This window comes from Bacillus rossius (assembly GCF_032445375.1).
Source record: "Bacillus rossius redtenbacheri isolate Brsri chromosome 4 unlocalized genomic scaffold, Brsri_v3 Brsri_v3_scf4_2, whole genome shotgun sequence".
NCBI lineage: Eukaryota > Metazoa > Arthropoda > Insecta > Phasmatodea > Bacillidae > Bacillus > Bacillus rossius.
Genome location: NW_026962011.1, coordinates 45,478,716 through 45,498,752, shown reverse-complemented (window position 1 = coordinate 45,498,752; position 20,037 = coordinate 45,478,716). Strand labels below are relative to the sequence as shown.

The 20,037-nt window shown below is 43.7% G+C and overlaps 1 protein-coding gene across 1 annotated transcript in view; it reads right to left on the bottom strand.

Moving 5' to 3' along the window:
• The window catches only part of LOC134541844 (juvenile hormone acid O-methyltransferase), a 29,613-nt gene extending 10,014 nt beyond the window's left edge, over positions 1-19,599 (bottom strand). Inside the window, exons 1-3 of the mRNA XM_063385541.1 lie at positions 19,534-19,599; positions 17,288-17,510; positions 14,753-14,919 (exon numbers count right to left, since the gene is read on the bottom strand). Coding sequence (XP_063241611.1) covers positions 14,753-14,919; positions 17,288-17,494 — 374 coding nt within the window. The 5' untranslated portion in view covers positions 17,495-17,510; positions 19,534-19,599. The remainder of the gene's footprint in view (positions 1-14,752; positions 14,920-17,287; positions 17,511-19,533) is intronic.
• Positions 19,600-20,037: the final 438 nt, after the last annotated feature.

The following is a 20,037-nucleotide window of genomic DNA, read 5'->3' as shown; positions in this document are numbered from 1 at the left end:
TAGCCATGGCCCACCCGAGTCAGGCGAGCCACCAGCAACCAAGGTAGAAGCCCCCCCCCCCCCCCCCCAAATAAACAGACCGTCATTTCAACCAACCACGTTTAAAAATAAACACAGATTATTAAACAGTATTGAATATTAATTTGAAGTTGGTTGACGAAAGTGCGACGTAGGAGTGCCCGGGCACTCACGTGTGTAATACGGCGATACGTGTGTGAGTGTTCCCCTGGCGGCCTTCTGCCTGAATTAGTCAATGAAACCATATGACATAATTATTCAACCCTCGTGTTACGTTTTTACCCCCACCAGAGCAGTCCGGCAAGAGACGAACAGTCGCTGGTGTGACGTAAAATTTAAATGAAATAATTCCTAAACACAATAACTTCAATTTGTAGAAGGGACGAATGACCTTGGTTCAGCTTTAATAATTAATGTAAGAATTTAACGTCATTAAATTCTCTTATTTAACAGGTCACATCAGAAACTAACGTAATGAGGTCAACCCTGGCGCGAGGGCCACCGAGCCTCGGCCGGGCGCCATGACATGACGCCAGTACAGCGCGACTCGTGGACCGGGGCGGACGCACGTCCCACGGAGAGACATCATCCTTTGTCCACACCGAGTTCACTTCTGGTAAATATAGTCACTTCTTAAAACCTCTTTTTTACTAATCTCTCCGTGCGTACCCGGTCCAATTCTCGGTCCAGGACCTAATCCGGCCGCATAAATTTAAAACCCCCCTGCACCACACTTGGTCCACGGGGTAGGTTCAGCATCCGGCACGGGCCGTCTCCCGAGGAACAGAACTTTAGTTAAAATCAGTCGCTCCGGCACTGACACCACCCGTAAGGGAACTTTGAACGAATTTAGCTGCGGTCCGCGCTCCACTACCGTGGACGCGAGCGCCGCCTCGATACGTAGACTTACGGGATTGGCCGCGTCCAATCACCCTCATCCCTCGTGTGAGTAACCAGGCTCAGAAACGCCTAGTGCCACGCTAATACGTAACATTCATAAACTTGTGCAACGCATCCCCACGTAACATTCATAAACCTGTGTAACGCACCCTCGTGTAACATTTATTTTGTAAACTTGTGCCACGTTTTTATTGAGTAACTTTCACACTCATTGTTGTGTAATTGTGTAGTTTTTGTATTTTTGTGACGTCACCTGTTGTACGACGTGGCGTGTAACCAACGGAGTTACACCCGAACCACAGTCGCCTGAATAAATGACGCACGTCATTTATTGCCTCATTCCAGCGTATGATTACTTAACCCTACGATTCCCAACCACCGCCGAGTAGGGAATTCCTTAAACCCACGCAACATCGCCGACGGTCCTAGTGGGCCACGCAGGGCAATCGACCCCACGACCCACCTACCGACTAGCACCAGAGCTAGTCTGGCGCCCATCCGGACACATTCCATTCACAGCCGCCACCGCTAGGAACCGCACCGGGACTCGAGCCCTAGACCCCGGACGACGGCAACACAAACCCCTTGTGTGTTAAATGTGTTAAAAAAGAGTGATACTTGATAATAATACAATATAAGTTAACATTTATTCCAAAAATAAAAAATAAACGTTAGTCCTCCAGCCAATAGATTATTTGTCACATTCTCACGAATGTTATTTATAAATTGCTAGCCAGTCTTCCCCTTTTACGGCATTTACTATACATAATTGTTGTTATATGCAAACGTTGCAGAAAATGCACGACTTATTACTATAAAGTACCTAGTTCGAATTAGGATACAGGTTACTAAACTAGTAACTTCTATGGCATATAAAAATCTTAGAGTGCTTTACAAAAAAACTGTCATATTTTATTTTTGAATAAATAACATAATTAAGCTAAACAATAAAATTAAATGGATGTGTTCAGTTATGTACCTCGAACTCAATCACACTATTTTTCACAGATTTCCGAATGGTTAGAAATAGTAGGGCGTAGACTGTTTGGTGTATTATTGCATTTTGTACTAGATACCAATTAAATAACTAACATTAACAGATATTGAAGAGTGACAAGCAAATTACAAGAGGTAATAATAATTATGTACTGTTCTTTGATTTCAGTTGCAAGAAAAAGTGATTCAGGCTAGTTTCAGATAATACCTTCATTGAGGCAGTAAACCAAATGAATGGGTTTAATACCAAGAATGAGCAGGATGTGTTTTTGCAAGGACTAATAATGCGTAAAGACGTTCAAAGAAGAAGGGGCAGGAAAGACAAACCTGGCAGACAAGAAGCTATGTTTGTGTACCAAGTAAGGGACTTTGGTAAACTGGTTGCTGTGTGTAAGAAAGCATTTTTGAGTATTTATTGTGTTAGTGAATCTAGTGTCAAGCGTTTGTGCCAGCTGATACTACTTGGAAAATCACCAAGTGATGAGAGGGGAAAACACAAACCATCAAGTGCAAAAGACGCTACTATTCTTGCGGATATTCATAGCCATATATCCTCCTTTCCAGTTCATCAAACTCATTATGGTGATGTTTATATTTATTATCTTAGTGGAGAACTAACAGTCAAGAAAATGCATGAAATGTTTGTTGACAAGTATGCAGACAGGAATGTATCATATCATTACTACCACAAGTATTTCAAGAGCCATTTTAGTTTGAAGTTTGGTAGACCTAGTGTTGATACTTGTGTAATTTGTGAAGAAAAAAGTACGAAACTGAAAAGCTGTCTAAATGACACCGCCAAACGCGTCGCAACGGCCGAACTCCTTGTGCATAAACGCAGGAGCAAGAAATTATATTTAACATTGAAACATGCATCTCAATTGTGCATCGAAAGAGATGATTTTGTTGCATTGTCATTTGACTACATGCAAAACATATCGTTGCCAAAGATTCCAGTGCAGGATATGTATTATCTTCGTCAGCTGACTGTTCCTGTATTTTCAGTGCACAACCTTAAAACCAGCGAGGCCGTATTTTACATATACCACGAAGGACAGGCCAAAAAGGGGCCGAACGAGGTATGTAGTTTCCTACTTGACTACATGAACAACTTTATTCCTGACTCAGCAACCGAGATATGGTTGTTTTGTGACGGATGTCCAGGCCAGAACAAAAACAACACTGTCATCAGATTTTTAATGGCATTAACTGCACAAAAACGGTTCCTCAAGATCAGACTTCTGTTTCCCATCAGAGGCCATTAATTTTTACCTTCGGACAGAGATTTTGCTGTGGTGAAAAGGTGTTTGCGTCGTTTGGACAGATTCGACACACTAAAGGATGTGTGTGAGCTAATTGTGCACTCTAGTGCAAAGAAAAAATTTACAGTGAACATTGTCGAAAGTGAAAATGTGTACAACTTTCATAGTTGGTGGCCAACTATTTACAAAAAGAATGTAAATTCACTGGAATCATCAACCTGCAATGTACCACAAAGTCAGAAAATCCCGTTCAGCATTTCCTCCTTCATGGAGTTCCAATTTTCTGCAGACCACTTCGGCATTGTCGTAGCCAAGCCATTTATTGATAGCCTAGTTGCTCACACATTTGCCCTTGGCCCAACATATCCCCACAACCCAGGTCTTCCAACTCAGAAAGCTTATCCCAATGGTTTTATCTTAATTAATCCAGACAAATTACAAGATGTACGAAAGATGCTCAAATACATTCCAGAAGAAGAAGTCGTGCAGGCATTCTACCTTGGCATTGTACAATGGGCAGCAATAGACCATTAATCGTTTACCACATGTAGGTTGTGTCTGATGCAGAGTGAATTGTTGACACAATCTTATTATGTTGACTGAACTGTTATTCTCATTGTTGAAGTATCCTTGTAAATTGAGAAAAATAATCCTACTATCTCTAAAAATTGTTTGTAACACGTGAATGTATTGTTGAAATAAATTGATATTGAGGATAATGAGTTTCTCAGTGCCATCTGCTAAAAAATATGTTGCCAAACATACAACAATAATTACTTCGTAACTTCACCTCGTTTCTTAATAAAAACATTAAGAGATTAATTTAATTTTAATGATAATTATTACAAAATATATTATATTTTGTATTGAACATTTGTGAATTTGCAAAATGTCTTAAATGTCCAGCATTTTTATTTATTTTTTCTAAAAACGTATAAAATTTAAACCTTCTTTCAGAAGTTGAAAAATATTCGCAATACTGATCTGTTTGCTTTACGCCAGTAAAAAGTGGCACAATATGTGCCCACAGCACATTACACAGTTTTTTGTGATTTTCTCAAAACTATTAGTTTGGACTTACGTCGTTTTGCAAATTCACCAAAAACTAGTCTGGCAATTTTTTAGTCGATTTCCTGCTAATAATTTTACAGTCCCGCTGCACAATACTTACTAATATTATAAATGCGAAAGCAACTCTGTCTGTCTGTCTGTCGCGCTTTCACGCCAAAACTACTGAACCGATTTAAATGAAATTTGGTACACAGATAGTCTAGAGCCTGAGAAATGACATAGGCTACTCTTTAATGCGAAAAAATGGTTGTAAGGGGTTTAAAGGGGGGGGGGGGATGAAAAGTTGTATGGAATTATCGTCAGTTTTAGAGCTAGCAGCTTGAAACTTATTTTTAGGCTATTAATTAGATATAAATAAATATGACATTCAAAGTTTGTAAACGTTTTACTCTCAAGGGTGTAAAATAACAATAGGGAATAGGGGATAAAAGTTTGTATGGAAATATATGGTACGGCGTGGTGTAGTTGGGGAAATTTTGCTTACCCGAAAGGGCAGACGACTGAGCCACACGCATGCGAATACTGATTTTTTTCCGCTGCAAATTTATTATTATTTACAGCAACTTGATTACAATTCGATTTGCTTACACGATTTTTTGTTTATTTAAATAATGTTTTTCGTGAAATACAAATAACTTTATGTTTTTGGGTTAGGTTATTAAATATTTTTTTCTTTAGTTGGGTCATTGTTTCATTTCATTCGTCAAAAGTAGATTACTTTCGAATTTAGTTAGATGTTATTACGTCATTATTATTTGTTGTAAATCTGAATATTAGCTAGGTACCTGAGAACGGTTACTCCTTTTGTTTATTTTGTAATAACAAACAATCTCAGTACGATTTTTTTTATAAGATTTTTTTTTTGTGAATCATACATAAAATACCATTGTTGTCATTAATTTTGTAGTTGGTTTGCATGTGTATTTTCGTTATACGTAGTTTTCATAATCTTTTGTGTTTTTTATGTTCTAAAAAAAATTAATAAGTTTATTTTGCTTTGATTATTTTCTTAAGTTAAGTGTGAGAAGTTATAGTATAAATGTTTTTATTATTTGGGTCAATAAACGTAGGTTAGGTAGCAGATTTTTTTTCTGTTTAGTTACTTTTTTTTATTGCAATATGCCTAGAAAACGCAAATATAATCTAGCGGGTAGTTCTAGCGGAGCTCGCGCTAAGAAAATTGCTAGAAGCCAAGCCACTCTCAAACCCGTTTGACTTTAGATGCCGAGCGCCACGCATCTCGAAGAGCTGCTGAGACTCAAGAGCAAAGTCAAGCACGGCGACTATTAGATGCCGAACGTCAGGCATCTCAAAGGGCTGCTGAAACATTAGAGCAAACTCAGGTAGTCGGGTTTTAGATGCTGAGCGTCATGCGCCATTATTTGCTGCACAGTCACATGAGTAATCGTAAAAATACGTATTTTAAATGCTGAACGGCAGTCGCAATGGAGTAGTACATGGGAGGCATTTCAAGACGCTGCTTTTGATCGATTATATTTATCATCGATTAATTATTATAGGGCGGATGGATAAAAAGCACTAAAATGGAAAGAGGAAACTCCGGGTATGTGTTGTTTTGGTCGTAAAATTTCATTTCCAGCCTTTGGTGAGCCAGAGGAACCTCTAAAATCCTTACTTTTGTACGAAAGTAATGAATAAGGAAATACAATTGTTGTTTTCAAATGACGTCGTTTGGAGTAGATAATGAAGTTGTTATGCCCGGATTTTCCACTACGTTTACAATCCAAGGACAGATCTATCATAGGATTGGTTATTTACTGCCTACAGATGATCAGCCAAAATTTTTGCAGATTTACTTTATGGGAGACGAAAATAGCGAAGTTGATCGCAGGTGTCAAAATATTCAAGAAGTTGAAAGAGATATAGTTTTAAAAATTCAAAGAATATTGCACGATCATAACAGCCTCATTAACACTTTCAAAACTGCGTTAGAAAGAATGCCGGAAGAAGAATACAAGTTATAACCTAACAGGTGGGGTATTTGGATGTTACATTAATTTGGAATGATCTGTCACCTTTAGTTTTTGGTTTGGCCTGATGGCCGTGGATACGGTAATGTGTTTTATAATAAAATATAGTTATGGGTTTCGTACAATAAATTAATACTTAAGTACTTTAGTCAAAACATATTACCCAAAAATGTTGAAGTTAAATTGTTACTTGAATCCCTGGTTTCCACTACTTCATTAGTTTTTGTATCTTCTCTTTGGTCTAATGGTCTAATCCTCTCCCTCCTGCGAGCCGCATGCGCAGGAATTTTTCTTTTTTATGTTTATTTTTAATTTTAAAAATATTTTTTTTTTTAAATCTGTGGTCACGTGTAAGGCAAGATGGTGGGCTCCCCTTAACTTCGCCACATGTAAAAAAAAGACAAATAAATAAAATAATACTTCAAGAAAATATATAGGCCTACTGATAAATTATTCAAATATATTATGTACAAAAGCATATATATATATATATATATAGGTTTGAGCTATATTTATTACATGGTGGAATGATAATGCTACAGTTACTAAATACTAAAAAAATATTTTTGCAAAACTCCGTTCCCCCGGAGAAACCCCCGGAATGGCCACCGCATGGGGAGCCCAAGAAAAGAAACGGGCTCCCCATTTGGAAGCCACCTGGAAGGTTTTTTTCTGTTCCACCCACCGTTTCTTTGGTAGCCTGACATGTTACAAGGGATTGTATTCCTACCAGAGAAAATGCCACCATTTTGTCTGGGCAATCCGCCTTGGAGGAGCCGGGGCGCGAACCCGGGTCCTACAAGTCACAAGGCAGGCGCTCTACCCCAGAACCAGAGTGGTAGAGCGGATGCTTGCAGTCTTCTTAACACTGACATGATGTTATTCCACGAGTTTACTGTAGTTTCGTGTGTCATTAACACGTGCAGTACGTGCAGTAACATCTAACCTCGGTAACGAACAAATGTATGTGATTTAGAAAAATACAGAATCAGTAAGATCCCTGAAAAAGCATCTGCCAATAATAGTAATAATACCATTTTTTTATGCCATATTCCACCGGAGACAAATAAAAAAGCGCAAGTGGGTGTATTATTTAAGCCAGGGGAGTCACGCCTTCGCCAAGTATGGTGGAAATCCGTTTTATTTCTTGTATACATCTGTAACCCTGATGTAAAGAACACCATGTCTATCATTTTATGAAATATAGTTGGCAACGTGTCCACGGTGTACTTACACTTTTTGTTCCATGTATTGGTAAACAGCACAAATGCCATTATGTAAAATGTATAATTTATATATATATATAACGGAGTACAGGAGTGTTACAAATTTTTTATTTAGTTTTTAAAAAGAAAAATCAACCCATTATCTTAAAAATTAAAAAAAACATAGTTTTCTTTTGTATAATAAAGAAGTCATAAAGCAATTCCTATTGTTATCCAAGAAACCTGACAGCAAACAAAGTTGAAACAAATAAAAAAATTTGCTCTCATGAAAAGTTACAGTTTTTGTGATGGTGTTTTTCACTTCCACGGTACAGACATGTACTGTGAAGTCAAAGCGTTTATGAGGGCAGCCACTTTCCGAGACACAAGGGCTTTCACTCGCCAGAAATCTTCAGTTATTCAGCCGACATGATTCGACAGCTGCTTACAGCAACAAGTTTTTTGACGTGACGTCTAATAAATCGATGAACGCCGGCTGCACGCACGAAAAAGTGTCCCGTAACGCACATTGTTCCGTTACGCTGTGTCCCGTTACGCTCATTGTACGCTTGCGCCGCATCTATCTCTCTTCCACTAGATTGGAACAACCATCTATTTGACTGTTTCGAGGCACATTAAACTTGAAACACTCCCTTTCGTTTCCCACTTTTACTATCATCGTCCTATCCTTAACAGAATAACACAGATTGGAAGAAGTTAAATAGCAAACATGTATAAAAGTTATAGTTAAAATTATCTCTTCGTTAAAGTAATAAACATATTTGAATTAATGAGTGCCTATAAAAGTAAATTTATCAATTAAATTGTAGATTTCATTTTACTCCTTCTTTTTATCCATACAAAATAGTGATAAGTCAATAAAAATTATTCAATTTTATTCATAAATGTATGCAAACATTTCATCAATGTTTTGTTATGATGTTGTCACAAACTATCGTCCGTAAACCGACTTTACAGACAACCAATTTTTATTTTTTTTATATGTTGAAGTATTCATCCTGCCGAGGAGTGATGCCAGTTAGAGACTAGCGATCCTAGAATGTTGGCGGGAGGTAGCGGCAAGGATCGGGAACGCATTGCTTCTCCATCGGAACTCTGCTCCAATCGCAGTCGTCGCCCGTGCTCCCCAAGCGAACTGCTATGAGACAACACGACAGTTCCCCCACCACTCCCCGCCCCAACCTCCTTACCGAAGTCATCAACGCCGGCTTAAAGCCAGTCGCAAAAGGGTCTTTAAAGCTCGAATCGCAGACGCCATATTTCCTCATTATCTCCTTTCCATAGTCTGCGCGGCTTCCCGGACACTAACACGAAACGAAATTTTCCAATTTTTTTTATTCACTCCCTCCCCCTCCTCCCTTTTCTCCTCCAATAACAAAAAAAAAAAAGCAGGGAGGAAAGTCTTAAGAGAGATGCGTGAGGCTATGTTTCACGAGCCTCCAACTTGGTTCTCTGGTTTTATCTCCGCAGTCTTCTACCCCGCGCATCTCCCTGGAGATCCTTCCACTTCAACCCCCCTCCCCCTCCGCCAACGTTCTAACCATGCGTGCAGTTGCTGGTCGTAATGGCAAATGAAGCCCCGTCTCCCCCCTCTCTTCCTCCTTGTAACCATCAAGGGAAACACCGACGCGAGCATTTTATTAAACACGTTTTTAGGAATCAGACCAGAATATCCCTGTTTGATTGGTCGCCTTCCCTTGTGAGGGAAAGAATCATTATCGCCCAGACGAGAGTCTAAGAAAAAAAATATGACAGCCACGTAGAACGCTTTACGTAATTGGAGTTCAGTTGCGTATTTATTAAAAAATTTCGTTAAACTATAGAAAACATTAAAAATACCTATATATTTTTTTCTTTATGCGTAATAATTGACTGTACCAAGATTCATATTTTACTATGTCCATAGTTATTTTTGCAATGCAAATCTCGTTCCACAATTACGCGATTACACGAAAGTGGATATGGATCATGTAAACGAATACGTAAGTCACGAAAAAAAAAAAAAAAAGTATATAAAATTCATCTCTTCCGTTCACATTACTACGTTTTTCCGATATAAGCCGAATTTTTTTCTCGTGGTGATAGATTTGATTGTTTGTGTTTAAAATATGTTAAATTTATTTTTCACATTCAAGGACATATACATACAAACAGTGTTCTATCATTATCTAATGGTTAATTTTTATTTTATATTTAATCCCTTACGTGTTTTCTTCTCGCGTTTCATAACCGTAATATAAATTTTTTATAGCTTCAGTAACTAGCCTTGGATTTAAAAGTCAGCAGATTTTGTACTGCATTATAAAGTTTGCAAATAAATTTCAAAAGGACAAAAAATACAACTCCCTTCGTAGACAAACCACAACCCAGAAAAAAATGGTTGATAAATCTTATAAATTGTATCTAAAAGTTTTGTCAGAAACAATTATTGATAAGGTGAAACATCACTGCATGGGATGAAATAAAACGGGGTTGAATGACAAAAAAATTCATAACTCCCTTAGTAGGTACACTGTCAAATCTGTTCAGTTTATTGTAAACCTTATAAATATCATCTAAAACTTTGGCTGAAACTACTTTTTACTAAACAAATAGTCACCGTAAAAACAGATATTGAAATTAAAAATATTAAAAATTGCTGAATATAAAATTAGTTATTATTTAATGTAAACCATCTTAATTTAAAATTGAAAAGTGGTGTAAATAATATTATTTACGACCACGTTATTAGTGCAGGGATAAAAAATAATGTGAGAAGGGGAAAAAATCATAAAAAACCTTAGTTTGAATAATATTATATTTTTGGTAAGCTATTCAAATCTGGATGCATTGAGTTAAAAACATTCAAAAATTTTCGCTGTGTGGAAAAAAAGAAAATTTTGGAAAACATAAAGATGTTATGCACATAACAATTGTATAATGATTCAGAAATAATAACACATACATACACATAAATCTAACCTACGCCAGTATGCTGTGCAAAAAGGAATATTTCATTTATCTACTGCACCTTTAAACTGAGTTGTAAAATGTTAGGCATTCAATATTTCATGTCATTTTTGTTGTGCACATGACATTAGTTATGTGGTCCTACTTCTTTAAAACAAATAAACACATTAGGCACACGTTCTAGATTTCATGTGTGCGATGGTTGCAGCTGATGAAGACGGAAGCCGAAGTGTTAGAGAAGAATTGACAGGAGTTACAGCAGTCCACAAACCTCTGCTCCTGGACCCAGTGCAGGCAGTACAAGAGGCAGAGGAGAAAGGGCAGGATTCATGGCAGTCCACGAACCTCTGCTCCTGGACACAGTGCAGGCAGTACAAGAGGCAGAGGAGAGTGGGCAGGAGTTACGGCAGTCCAAAAACCTCTGCTCCTGGACCCAGTGCAGGCAGTACAAGAGGCAGAGGAGAGTGGGCAGGATTCACGGCAGTCCACGAACCTCTGCTCCTGGACCCAGTGCAGGGAGTACAAGAGGCAGAGGAGAGTGGGCAGGAGTTACGGCAGTCCACGAACCTCTGCTCCTGGACCCAGTGCAGGCAGTGGAAGAGACAGAGGAGAGTGGGCAGGAGTTACAGCAGTCCTGGAACCTCTGCTCCAGGACCCAGTGCAGGCAGTGGAAGAGGCAGAGGAGAGTGGGCAGGAGTCACGGCAGTCCACGAACCTCTGCTCCTGGACCCAGTGCAGGCAGTGGAAGAGGCAGAGGAGAGTGGGCAGGAGTTACGGCAGTCCACGAACCTCTGCTCCTGGACCCAGTGCAGGCAGTGGAAGAGACAGAGGAGAGTGGGCAGGAGTTACAGCAGTCCTGGAACCTCTGCTCCAGGACCCAGTGCAGGCAGTGGAAGAGGCAGAGGAGAGTGGGCAGGAGTCACGGCAGTCCACGAACCTCTGCTCCTGGACCCAGTGCAGGCAGTGGAAGAGACAGAGGAGAGTGGGCAGGAGTTACAGCAGTCCTGGAACCTCTGCTCCAGGACCCAGTGCAGGCAGTGGAAGAGGCAGAGGAGAGTGGGCAGGAGTCACGGCAGTCCACGAACCTCTGCTCCTGGACCCAGTGCAGGCAGTGGAAGAGGCAGAGGAGAGTGGGCAGGAGTCACGGCAGTCCACGAACCTCTGCTCCTGGACCCAGTGCAGGCAGTGGAAGAGGCAGAGGAGAGTGGACAGGAGTGACGGCAGTCCACGAACCTCTGCTCCTGGACCCATTGCCGGCAGTGGAAGAGGCAGAGGAGAGTGGGCAGGAGTCACGGCAGTCCACGAACCTCTGCTCCTGGACCCAGTGCAGGCAGTGGAAGAGGCAGAGGAGAGTGGGCAGGAGTCACGGCAGTCCACGAACCTCTGCTCCTGGACCCAGTGCAGGCAGTGGAAGAGGCAGAGGAGAGTGGGCAGGAGTCACGGCAGTCCACGAACCTCTGCTCCTGGACCCAGTGCCGGCAGTGGAAGAGGCAGAGGAGAGTGGGCAGGAGTCACGGCAGTCCACGAACCTCTGCTCCTGGACCCAGTGCAGGCAGTGGAAGAGGCAGAGGAGAGTGGGCAGGAGTCACGGCAGTCCACGAACCTCTGCTCCTGGACCCAGTGCAGGCAGTGGAAGAGGCAGAGGAGAGTGGACAGGAGTGACGGCAGTCCACGAACCTCTGCTCCTGGACCCAGTGCAGGCAGTGGAAGAGGCAGAGGAGAGTGGGCAGGAGTCACGGCAGTCCACGAACCTCTGCTCCTGGACCCAGTGCAGGCAGTAGAAAAGGCAGAGGAGAGTGGACAGGAGTCACGGCAGTCCACGAACCTCTGCTCCTGGACCCAGTGCCGGCAGTGGAAGAGGCAGAGGAGAGTGGGCAGGAGTTACGGAAGTCCACGAACCTCTGCTCCTGGACCCAGTGCAGGCAGTGGAAGAGACAGAGGAGAGTGGGCAGGAGTTACAGCAGTCCTGGAACCTCTGCTCCAGGACCCAGTGCAGGCAGTGGAAGAGGCAGAGGAGAGTGGGCAGGAGTCACGGCAGTCCACGAACCTCTGCTCCTGGACCCAGTGCAGGCAGTAGAAGAGGCAGAGGAGAGTGGGCAGGAGTCACGGCAGTCCACGAACCTCTGCTCCTGGACCCAGTGCAGGCAGTGGAAGAGGCAGAGGAGAGTGGACAGGAGTCACGGCAGTCCACGAACCTCTGCTCCTGGACCCAGTGCAGGCAGTAGAAAATGCAGAGGAGAGTGGACAGGAGTCACGGCAGTCCACGAACCTCTGCTCCTGGACCCAGTGCAGGCAGTAGAAAATGCAGAGGAGAGTGGACAGGAGTCACGGCAGTCCACGAACCTCTGCTCCTGGACCCAGTGCAGGCAGTGGAAGAGGCAGAGGAGAGTGGACAGGAGTTACGGCAGTCCACGAACCTCTGCTCCTGGACCCAGTGCAGGCAGTGGAAGAGGCAGAGGAGAGTGGGCAGGAGTTACGGCACTCCACGAACCTCTGCTCCTGACCCAGTGCAGGCAGTGGAAGAGGCAGAGGAGAGTGGGCAGGAGTCACGGCAGTCCACGAACCTCTGCTCCTGGACCCAGTGCAGGCAGTAGAAGAGGCAGAGGAGAGTGGGCAGGAGTCACGGCAGTCCACGAACCTCTGCTCCTGGACCCAGTGCAGGCAGTAGAAGAGGCAGAGGAGAGTGGGCAGGAGTTACGGCAATCTACGAACCTCTGCTCCTGGACCCAGTGCAGGCAGTGGAAGAGGAAGAGGAGAGTGGGCAGGAGTTACGGCATTCCACGAACCTCTGCTCCTGGACCCAGTGCAGGCAGTGGAAGAGGCAGAGGAGAGTGGGCAGGAGTTACAGCATTAAACGAACCTCTGCTCCTGGACCCAGTGCAGGCAGTAGAAGAGGCAGAGGAGAGTGGACAGGAGTCACGGCAGTCCACGAACCTCTGCTCCTGGACCCAGTGCAGGCAGTGGAAGAGGCAGAGGAGAGTGGACAGAAGTTTCGGCAGTCCACGAACCTCTGCTCCTGGACCCAGTGCAGGCAGTGGAAGAGGCAGAGGAGAGTGGGCAGGAGTTACGGCAGTCCACGAACCTCTGCTCCTGGACCCATTGCCGGCAGTGGAAGAGGCAGAGGAGAGTGGACAGGAGTTACGGCAGTCCACGAACCTCTGCTCCTGGACCCAGTGCAGGCAGTGGAGAGGCAGAGGAGAGTGGGCAGGAGTTACGGCATTCCACGAACCTCTGCTCCTGGACCCGGTGCAGGCAGTGGAAGAGGCAGAGGAGAGTGGGCAGGAGTCACGGCAGTCTACGAACCTCTGCTCCTGGATGCAGTGCAGGCAGTGGAAGAGGCAGAGGAGAGTGGGCAGGAGTCACGGCAGTCCACGAACCTCTGCTCCTGGACCCAGTGCAGGCAGTAGAAGAGGCAGAGGAGAGTGGGCAGGAGTTACGGCAGTCCACTAACCTCTGCTCCTGGACCCAGTGCAGGCAGTAGAAGAGGCAGAGGAGAGTGGACAGGAGTTACGGCAGTCCACGAACCTCTGCTCCTGTACCCAGTGCAGGCAGTAGAAGAGGCAGAGGAGAGTGGGCAGGAGTTACGGCATTCCACGAACCTCTGCTCCTGGACCCAGTGCAGGCAGTAGAAGAGGCAGAGGAGAGTGGGCAGGAGTTACGGCAGTCCACTAACCTCTGCTCCTGGACCCAGTGCAGGCAGTAGAAGAGGCAGAGGAGAGTGGGCAGGAGTTACGGCAGTCCACGAACCTCTGCTCCTGTACCCAGTGCAGGCAGTAGAAGAGGCAGAGGAGAGTGGGCAGGAGTTACGGCATTCCACGAACCTCTGCTCCTGTACCCAGTGAAGGCAGTAGAAGAGGCAGAGGAGAGTGGACAGGAGTTACGGCAGTCCACGAACCTCTGCTCCTGGACCCAGTGCAGGCAGTAGAAGAGGCAGAGGAGAGTGGGCAGGAGTTACGGCAGTCCACTAACCTCTGCTCCTGGACCCAGTGCAGGCAGTAGAAGAGGCAGAGGAGAGTGGACAGGAGTTACGGCAGTCCACGAACCTCTGCTCCTGTACCCAGTGCAGGCAGTAGAAGAGGCAGAGGAGAGTGGGCAGGAGTTACGGCATTCCACGAACCTCTGCTCCTGGACCCAGTGCAGGCAGTAGAAGAGGCAGAGGAGAGTGGGCAGGAGTTACGGCAGTCCACTAACCTCTGCTCCTGGACCCAGTGCAGGCAGTAGAAGAGGCAGAGGAGAGTGGACAGGAGTTACGGCAGTCCACGAACCTCTGCTCCTGTACCCAGTGCAGGCAGTGGAAGAGGCAGAGGAGAGTGGGCAGGAGTTACGGCATTCCACGAACCTCTGCTCCTGGACCCAGTGCAGGCAGTAGAAGCTGAAGACCTTGTGGAAGCCGTCGGCTGCCCCGGGCAGCAGGCGTGCTCTCTTCTCCGGGGTGAGCTCCTCCGTGATGTCAAACTGCTCGAACACGATGTCCTGGTGACCGTAGGTCCTCCTCGCGTGCTCCACCTGCCGCACGGCGCTTCGCTGATTACAGAAACGTCTTCCAACTGCATTTTAATTTAAACATGATGGTACTCATCATATTGGGTATTGGGTTTTTTTATTTATATATTTATTTTTTATTTTTTATTTTTCTTTTACAGAAAAAGTGCTTTACAATGGCGTATGTCCAAAAACTTACATAAAGTCATGCACTACCATTGCACAAATCCTTTAAGGATAATACTTATCATATTATCGTGCACTTTATTGTTTTTTTTTTTTTCGTTCATAACGTTCTTTGAATGATGATCTTATCAAATGGGGGATGATTGATTTCAAAACAATAATATGGATACATGCCATTTCTGGTTATCACTTTATATCCTATGCAAACCAAAATAATTGGGTTTTGGTACGAAAAGTGGGTGGGGGGGGGGGGGGGGGGGGCTAGGGGGATATATATCCCTCTTCTCTTGAAATTATGAAAAAAAAATTGGAAATCATGGTAAATGCAGTATGATATTTTGGGCGATGCAAGATGAGTTGTTACAACACAGGGAATCACATACCACAAAAGGCAGAGATGCACGTAGAGAAAGATGATGTAACTGACAAAACCCCTTGTTGTTGACGTAATTTTTTAAATTTTTTTAATGTGTAACGTCTTAGTTTTCGGTATACGGCATCTGGTAGGAGTAATTTCGTGAACGAAAAGGAAGTCTCATGGAACGGAAATGTGTAACCACGGTGCTGCCATCTGCGAAGGGAAACTTTATAGTATTAACTGTTTAATGAATTTTAACAAGATGGGCAGTATTTTATTAAACTTCCTTGTCAAAAATTCAGGTTCAAAATTGATAGTATTTTTTTCTATTTTATCACTTATTTTTATCGGAGCTTTCATTATCCCTATCCCTACTTCCCTACTAATATTATAAATGTTAATGTAAGTTTGTTTGTTACGCTTTTACGCGAAAACCACTTGACCGATCATCATGAAACTTTGAACACATATTATTGGAGGTATTAGAAGTAACATAGGATACTTTTTATTGAAAAAAAAAATTTTTTACGAAAGATAAAAAAATATTTATCAATAAACCTCAATATTTACCTTCTTTAACGCCATCTAGCATTCCAGTTATAAAATTCCAACCCTGAGTACTGTAATACCGTTGCACTGTATTATCGACGGTCAAAATTCAAAATTATTAATTTTTGTTACACAGAAATATATTTTATTGCTTCATTTATATTGTAATGATCTCTGATATTTATTTAATGGCTTCAATGCGAGCGAAGCCACGGGTTAAAGCTAGTATGATTTACAATTTCGATCTGCTAATCAATTGGTTCAACAGCCGACGTAGAAGCTCCGGCAGCGAATTATATCGGCGTGCGCGAAAACCACGTGTGATTCGCGTCTGGTGTTATAGCATAAAAAAAAATTCCGCAGATTCATCACGATCGGTATTATTTTTTAAGAATTCCACGTTAAACTCCGAGTTTCGCATGTGTGTTTGCAGCATGAGAACACACGAGGTTAGATGTTACACATCTCTGTCGAGTACTGAAAAACTCGTTCACATTTTGTTTATTTTTAATGTTTCTTGCGAATTACCCTCTCGAAATAAGTTCACGTGCCGCCACTGGTGGCAGTGGTGCAGTCGCCAGACTGACGCTACTCAGCTCGCACCGCAGCTCGAGGACGAGACGCGGAAGGTGGAAGGGTCGGACCCTGGGTTGCCTGGGGGGGAAGGGGGTGGGGAAGGACGCACCACAACGCCGAAATACCACAACGCCGAAATGCCAAATCGACCACAACGCCAACAGCTAGAAAACTACTGTGTACCACAACGACAAAATACACTAACGCCGAAAAATATCATAGCAGGACTGCCACAAAGGTTAGGTTTGGTTAGACTAGGTAAGGTTAGACTAGGTAAGGTTAGACTAGGTTAGGTTAGGCTAGGATAGGCTAGGTTAAGTTAGGTTAGGTTATATTACGCTAGGTTAGGTTAGGTTAGGGTAAGGTTAGGTTTGATTGTGGTATTTCGGCGTTAAGGTACAATTAAAAAACACACACAAATTCGTCCAGTTGTTATTTCGGCGTTGTGGTACACAGCAGTTTGCTAGCTGTCGGCGTTGTGGTCAATTTTGACATTCGGCTTTATGGTATTTCGGCGTTGTGGTCAATTTTGTCATTCGGCGTTGTGGTCAATTTTGTCATTCGGCGTTATGGTATTTCGGCGTTGTGGTCAATTTTGTCATTCGGCGTTGTGGTATTTCGGCGTTGTGGTCAATTCTGACATTCGGCGTTGTGGTATTTCGGCGTTGTGGTCAATTTTGTCATTCGGCGTTGTGGTATTTGGGCGTCGGGGCAGGGGCTCACCATGCGCGGGCAGGAGTCGACGGCGACGAGGCGGCCGGCGGCGGCGGGCCGCAGCAGCCCCGCGGAGACGCAGCCCGGACCGCAGCCCACGTCGAGCACCAGGTCCCCGGGTCGCCCCTGCAGCAGCGCCGGGTGCTCGGCCAGCAGCGCGCGGGCGTCGCGCTGCTGCATGGCGTGCGCCGCGGCGTAGAGGCGCGCCTGGAGCATGGCTGGCCGCGACCACCTGCCGGCGGCACCGACGCTCTCAGCGGGCTCCGAGGGTCGTCTAGCCCGACGAGGTGAGCGACGACGGAGCTCCGGGCAGCTAGCAGAGGTTTGGATAGATCATCCACCGGACCACGGGTTCACTGGGTGATTGTGGAAGAACGGGGTACGCGCCAGCAATGCTGATAACGTCTAAGAGCTTAGGACGCGGCCAATTGTCTGGTTAGCTGAGTGAGACCTAGGTGGTGAACAAGCTGGGATGGGTAGCCTCGGCTCCAAACCATCGGTCAAAAAAAAAAAAAAAGAAAAGAATAATTCCCTCAGTTCATCACCTGAGTGTCATGGCAGACGTATTTTTTATACTCTTGGTTGCTTGGTTTTTTTTTTGACTAAAAGTGCAACTGCAATTGCAACATCCAAAGTTTATTCCATTTTCTACGATGAAACGATACGTACCACAGCAACAGCAACAGAAACCGTAAGCTTCAATTCAGTCCAAACTAACCGTTTCGACTGTTCGTTCCGAACTGACCACCTTAACAGATCGTGCGTGCAGAGGGCCTAAAACCAGTCCACACTGTCAGTTTCTGACTCGGAGCTGGACTGATCGAGTGTGTGGGCCTATAGAGGCCGTCGATCTTGCGATGGGAAACATTTGATTGCCACAGTAAGTCAGTGCGGTGGATTGCAACATCAGGCTTTTAATGTGTGTGAATATGATGAATCTGCTATTGGTATTGCTAGAAGCAGAAGAAGAAGAAGTTAACCTAGTTCTACGAGGTTTAGCTTAGAAATTATGCAAGTTTGTCGTTTAAACTCCGAATAACAACTAAAATATATTTGAATTCGGCGTTTACGCGTGTACACCTAGGTCTACCCAACGCTGGCTGGGCAATGTTAGATTAATTTTTGATCGCAGGCTAAGTTAAGTTAGGTTAGGTTAGTAAGTTAAAGTTTCAATGAACCTAAAGTTATCTATCATTTGGTTCAATACGACTATTAGTTCAATATGACCATACGTTTTTTATTTGTTTTTTTACTTTAACTATTTTTCATTCGTTTGAAAATAAACCACTTGCTACGTTGTTATTTTGCGCTTGAAGACAACCGGACAGAATACGCATTATCATTGGATTTCAATTCTGTAAATTTTCTGTGTGCATGTCGTGCGCAATACGTTGCATAGTTTCACTGAAATGCCACTTAATGCGCGTGAAGAAGTAGTAGAGTGGCGCGCATTCGAACTAGATGGGACCCGACCCTGTCCGGATAACAGAAATTTATGGATTAAACGGTATTTCTCTTCAAAATGCACTACTGCAAGTTTAAGATAGGTTAAACTAATTTTTTTAAATGCAACTTTTTCTACAGCTTAGTTTTAGTTATAACACTACTGCATACTTATACATAAGTTTATAAACTAAGAACTCATTAACTCAAAAACATTATTGCAACTAAAATTCTAGATTGTAAAATGTAATAAATTGTGTTTTTTTTTGTATCCAGTATGGATTAACAGGATCTCCGGACGAATGGGGGTCCGAATTGTTGGGACCATACTGAATACTGTACTACTGTATGTCTCACAACTAAACGTCAAGCCAAGAAAATAAAATAACCATATTCAACGTGTCGTAGTTTACGAGTTATAATCCCTTTTTAAAGAGTTTTTGAATCCCCACCCTGCACCAAATTATTAGATACTGCGATTATGATAACAAATAAGAATAAAATAAAACTTTCTTTACTTTTGAGGGGAAAATTTTTTTTATACGACTTATACGAAACAAAATTTCTAATCTGGTAACTTTGACATTTCACACTGTAAAATATAATACTTTGGTAACTTAGCATTTGCTTGCTTTTTAATAAGCAATCGTATACAAATCTTTGGAATTTTGTATTTTTTTTTTGATCGAGAACCGTAATTGACTGGCCTACCAGTTGTTCTCGGCTTTGACGTAGAGTCGTGGGACATCCAGAAGGCAATGCCGAGGAGAGTTTCCGGAGGACACCGGCCAGGGGGCGAAGCGGACAAGTACCTGTTATCGGCGTCGGGACGCTCTCTACTGACGTCTTCGGCAGTCGGAGGACCGCCGCTCGGACGCCGCAAGGTGGACGAGTGCCGGCCATCGCAGCCCACTTACGACTATTTATCTCCGCGCCTTCTCTCGCGCGGAGGGGCCCTACTTCTTCATGTCTGTCTCCCTCTCTGTCTCGCTTCCTCCAGTTGGCATGTCCCCCTCGCTGCTCTCCGTCTGCCGCCTGGTCCTCCAGTTTCCTCTTCCCTTTCCCCTCTTTTCTTCGTCCGTGTCCCGTCTCTGTCTTGCTTTCCCCACCCCCTTCGGACCTTGCGCCTCTTTTGTCGAATTGTTCGAACGCCTTATTTTTAAAACTGTTCTGTCTTTAAGACCGTCCCTGGAAAGGAAATGGAAATTACTGCTCTGTTGCATCACTCCTGTAAAAAAAAAAAAATATCACAAAGCAGTGTTAACTCACGTGGTCGCTGGTTTCTCTATGGTCTATCACAAACAAATTTAAAAAAA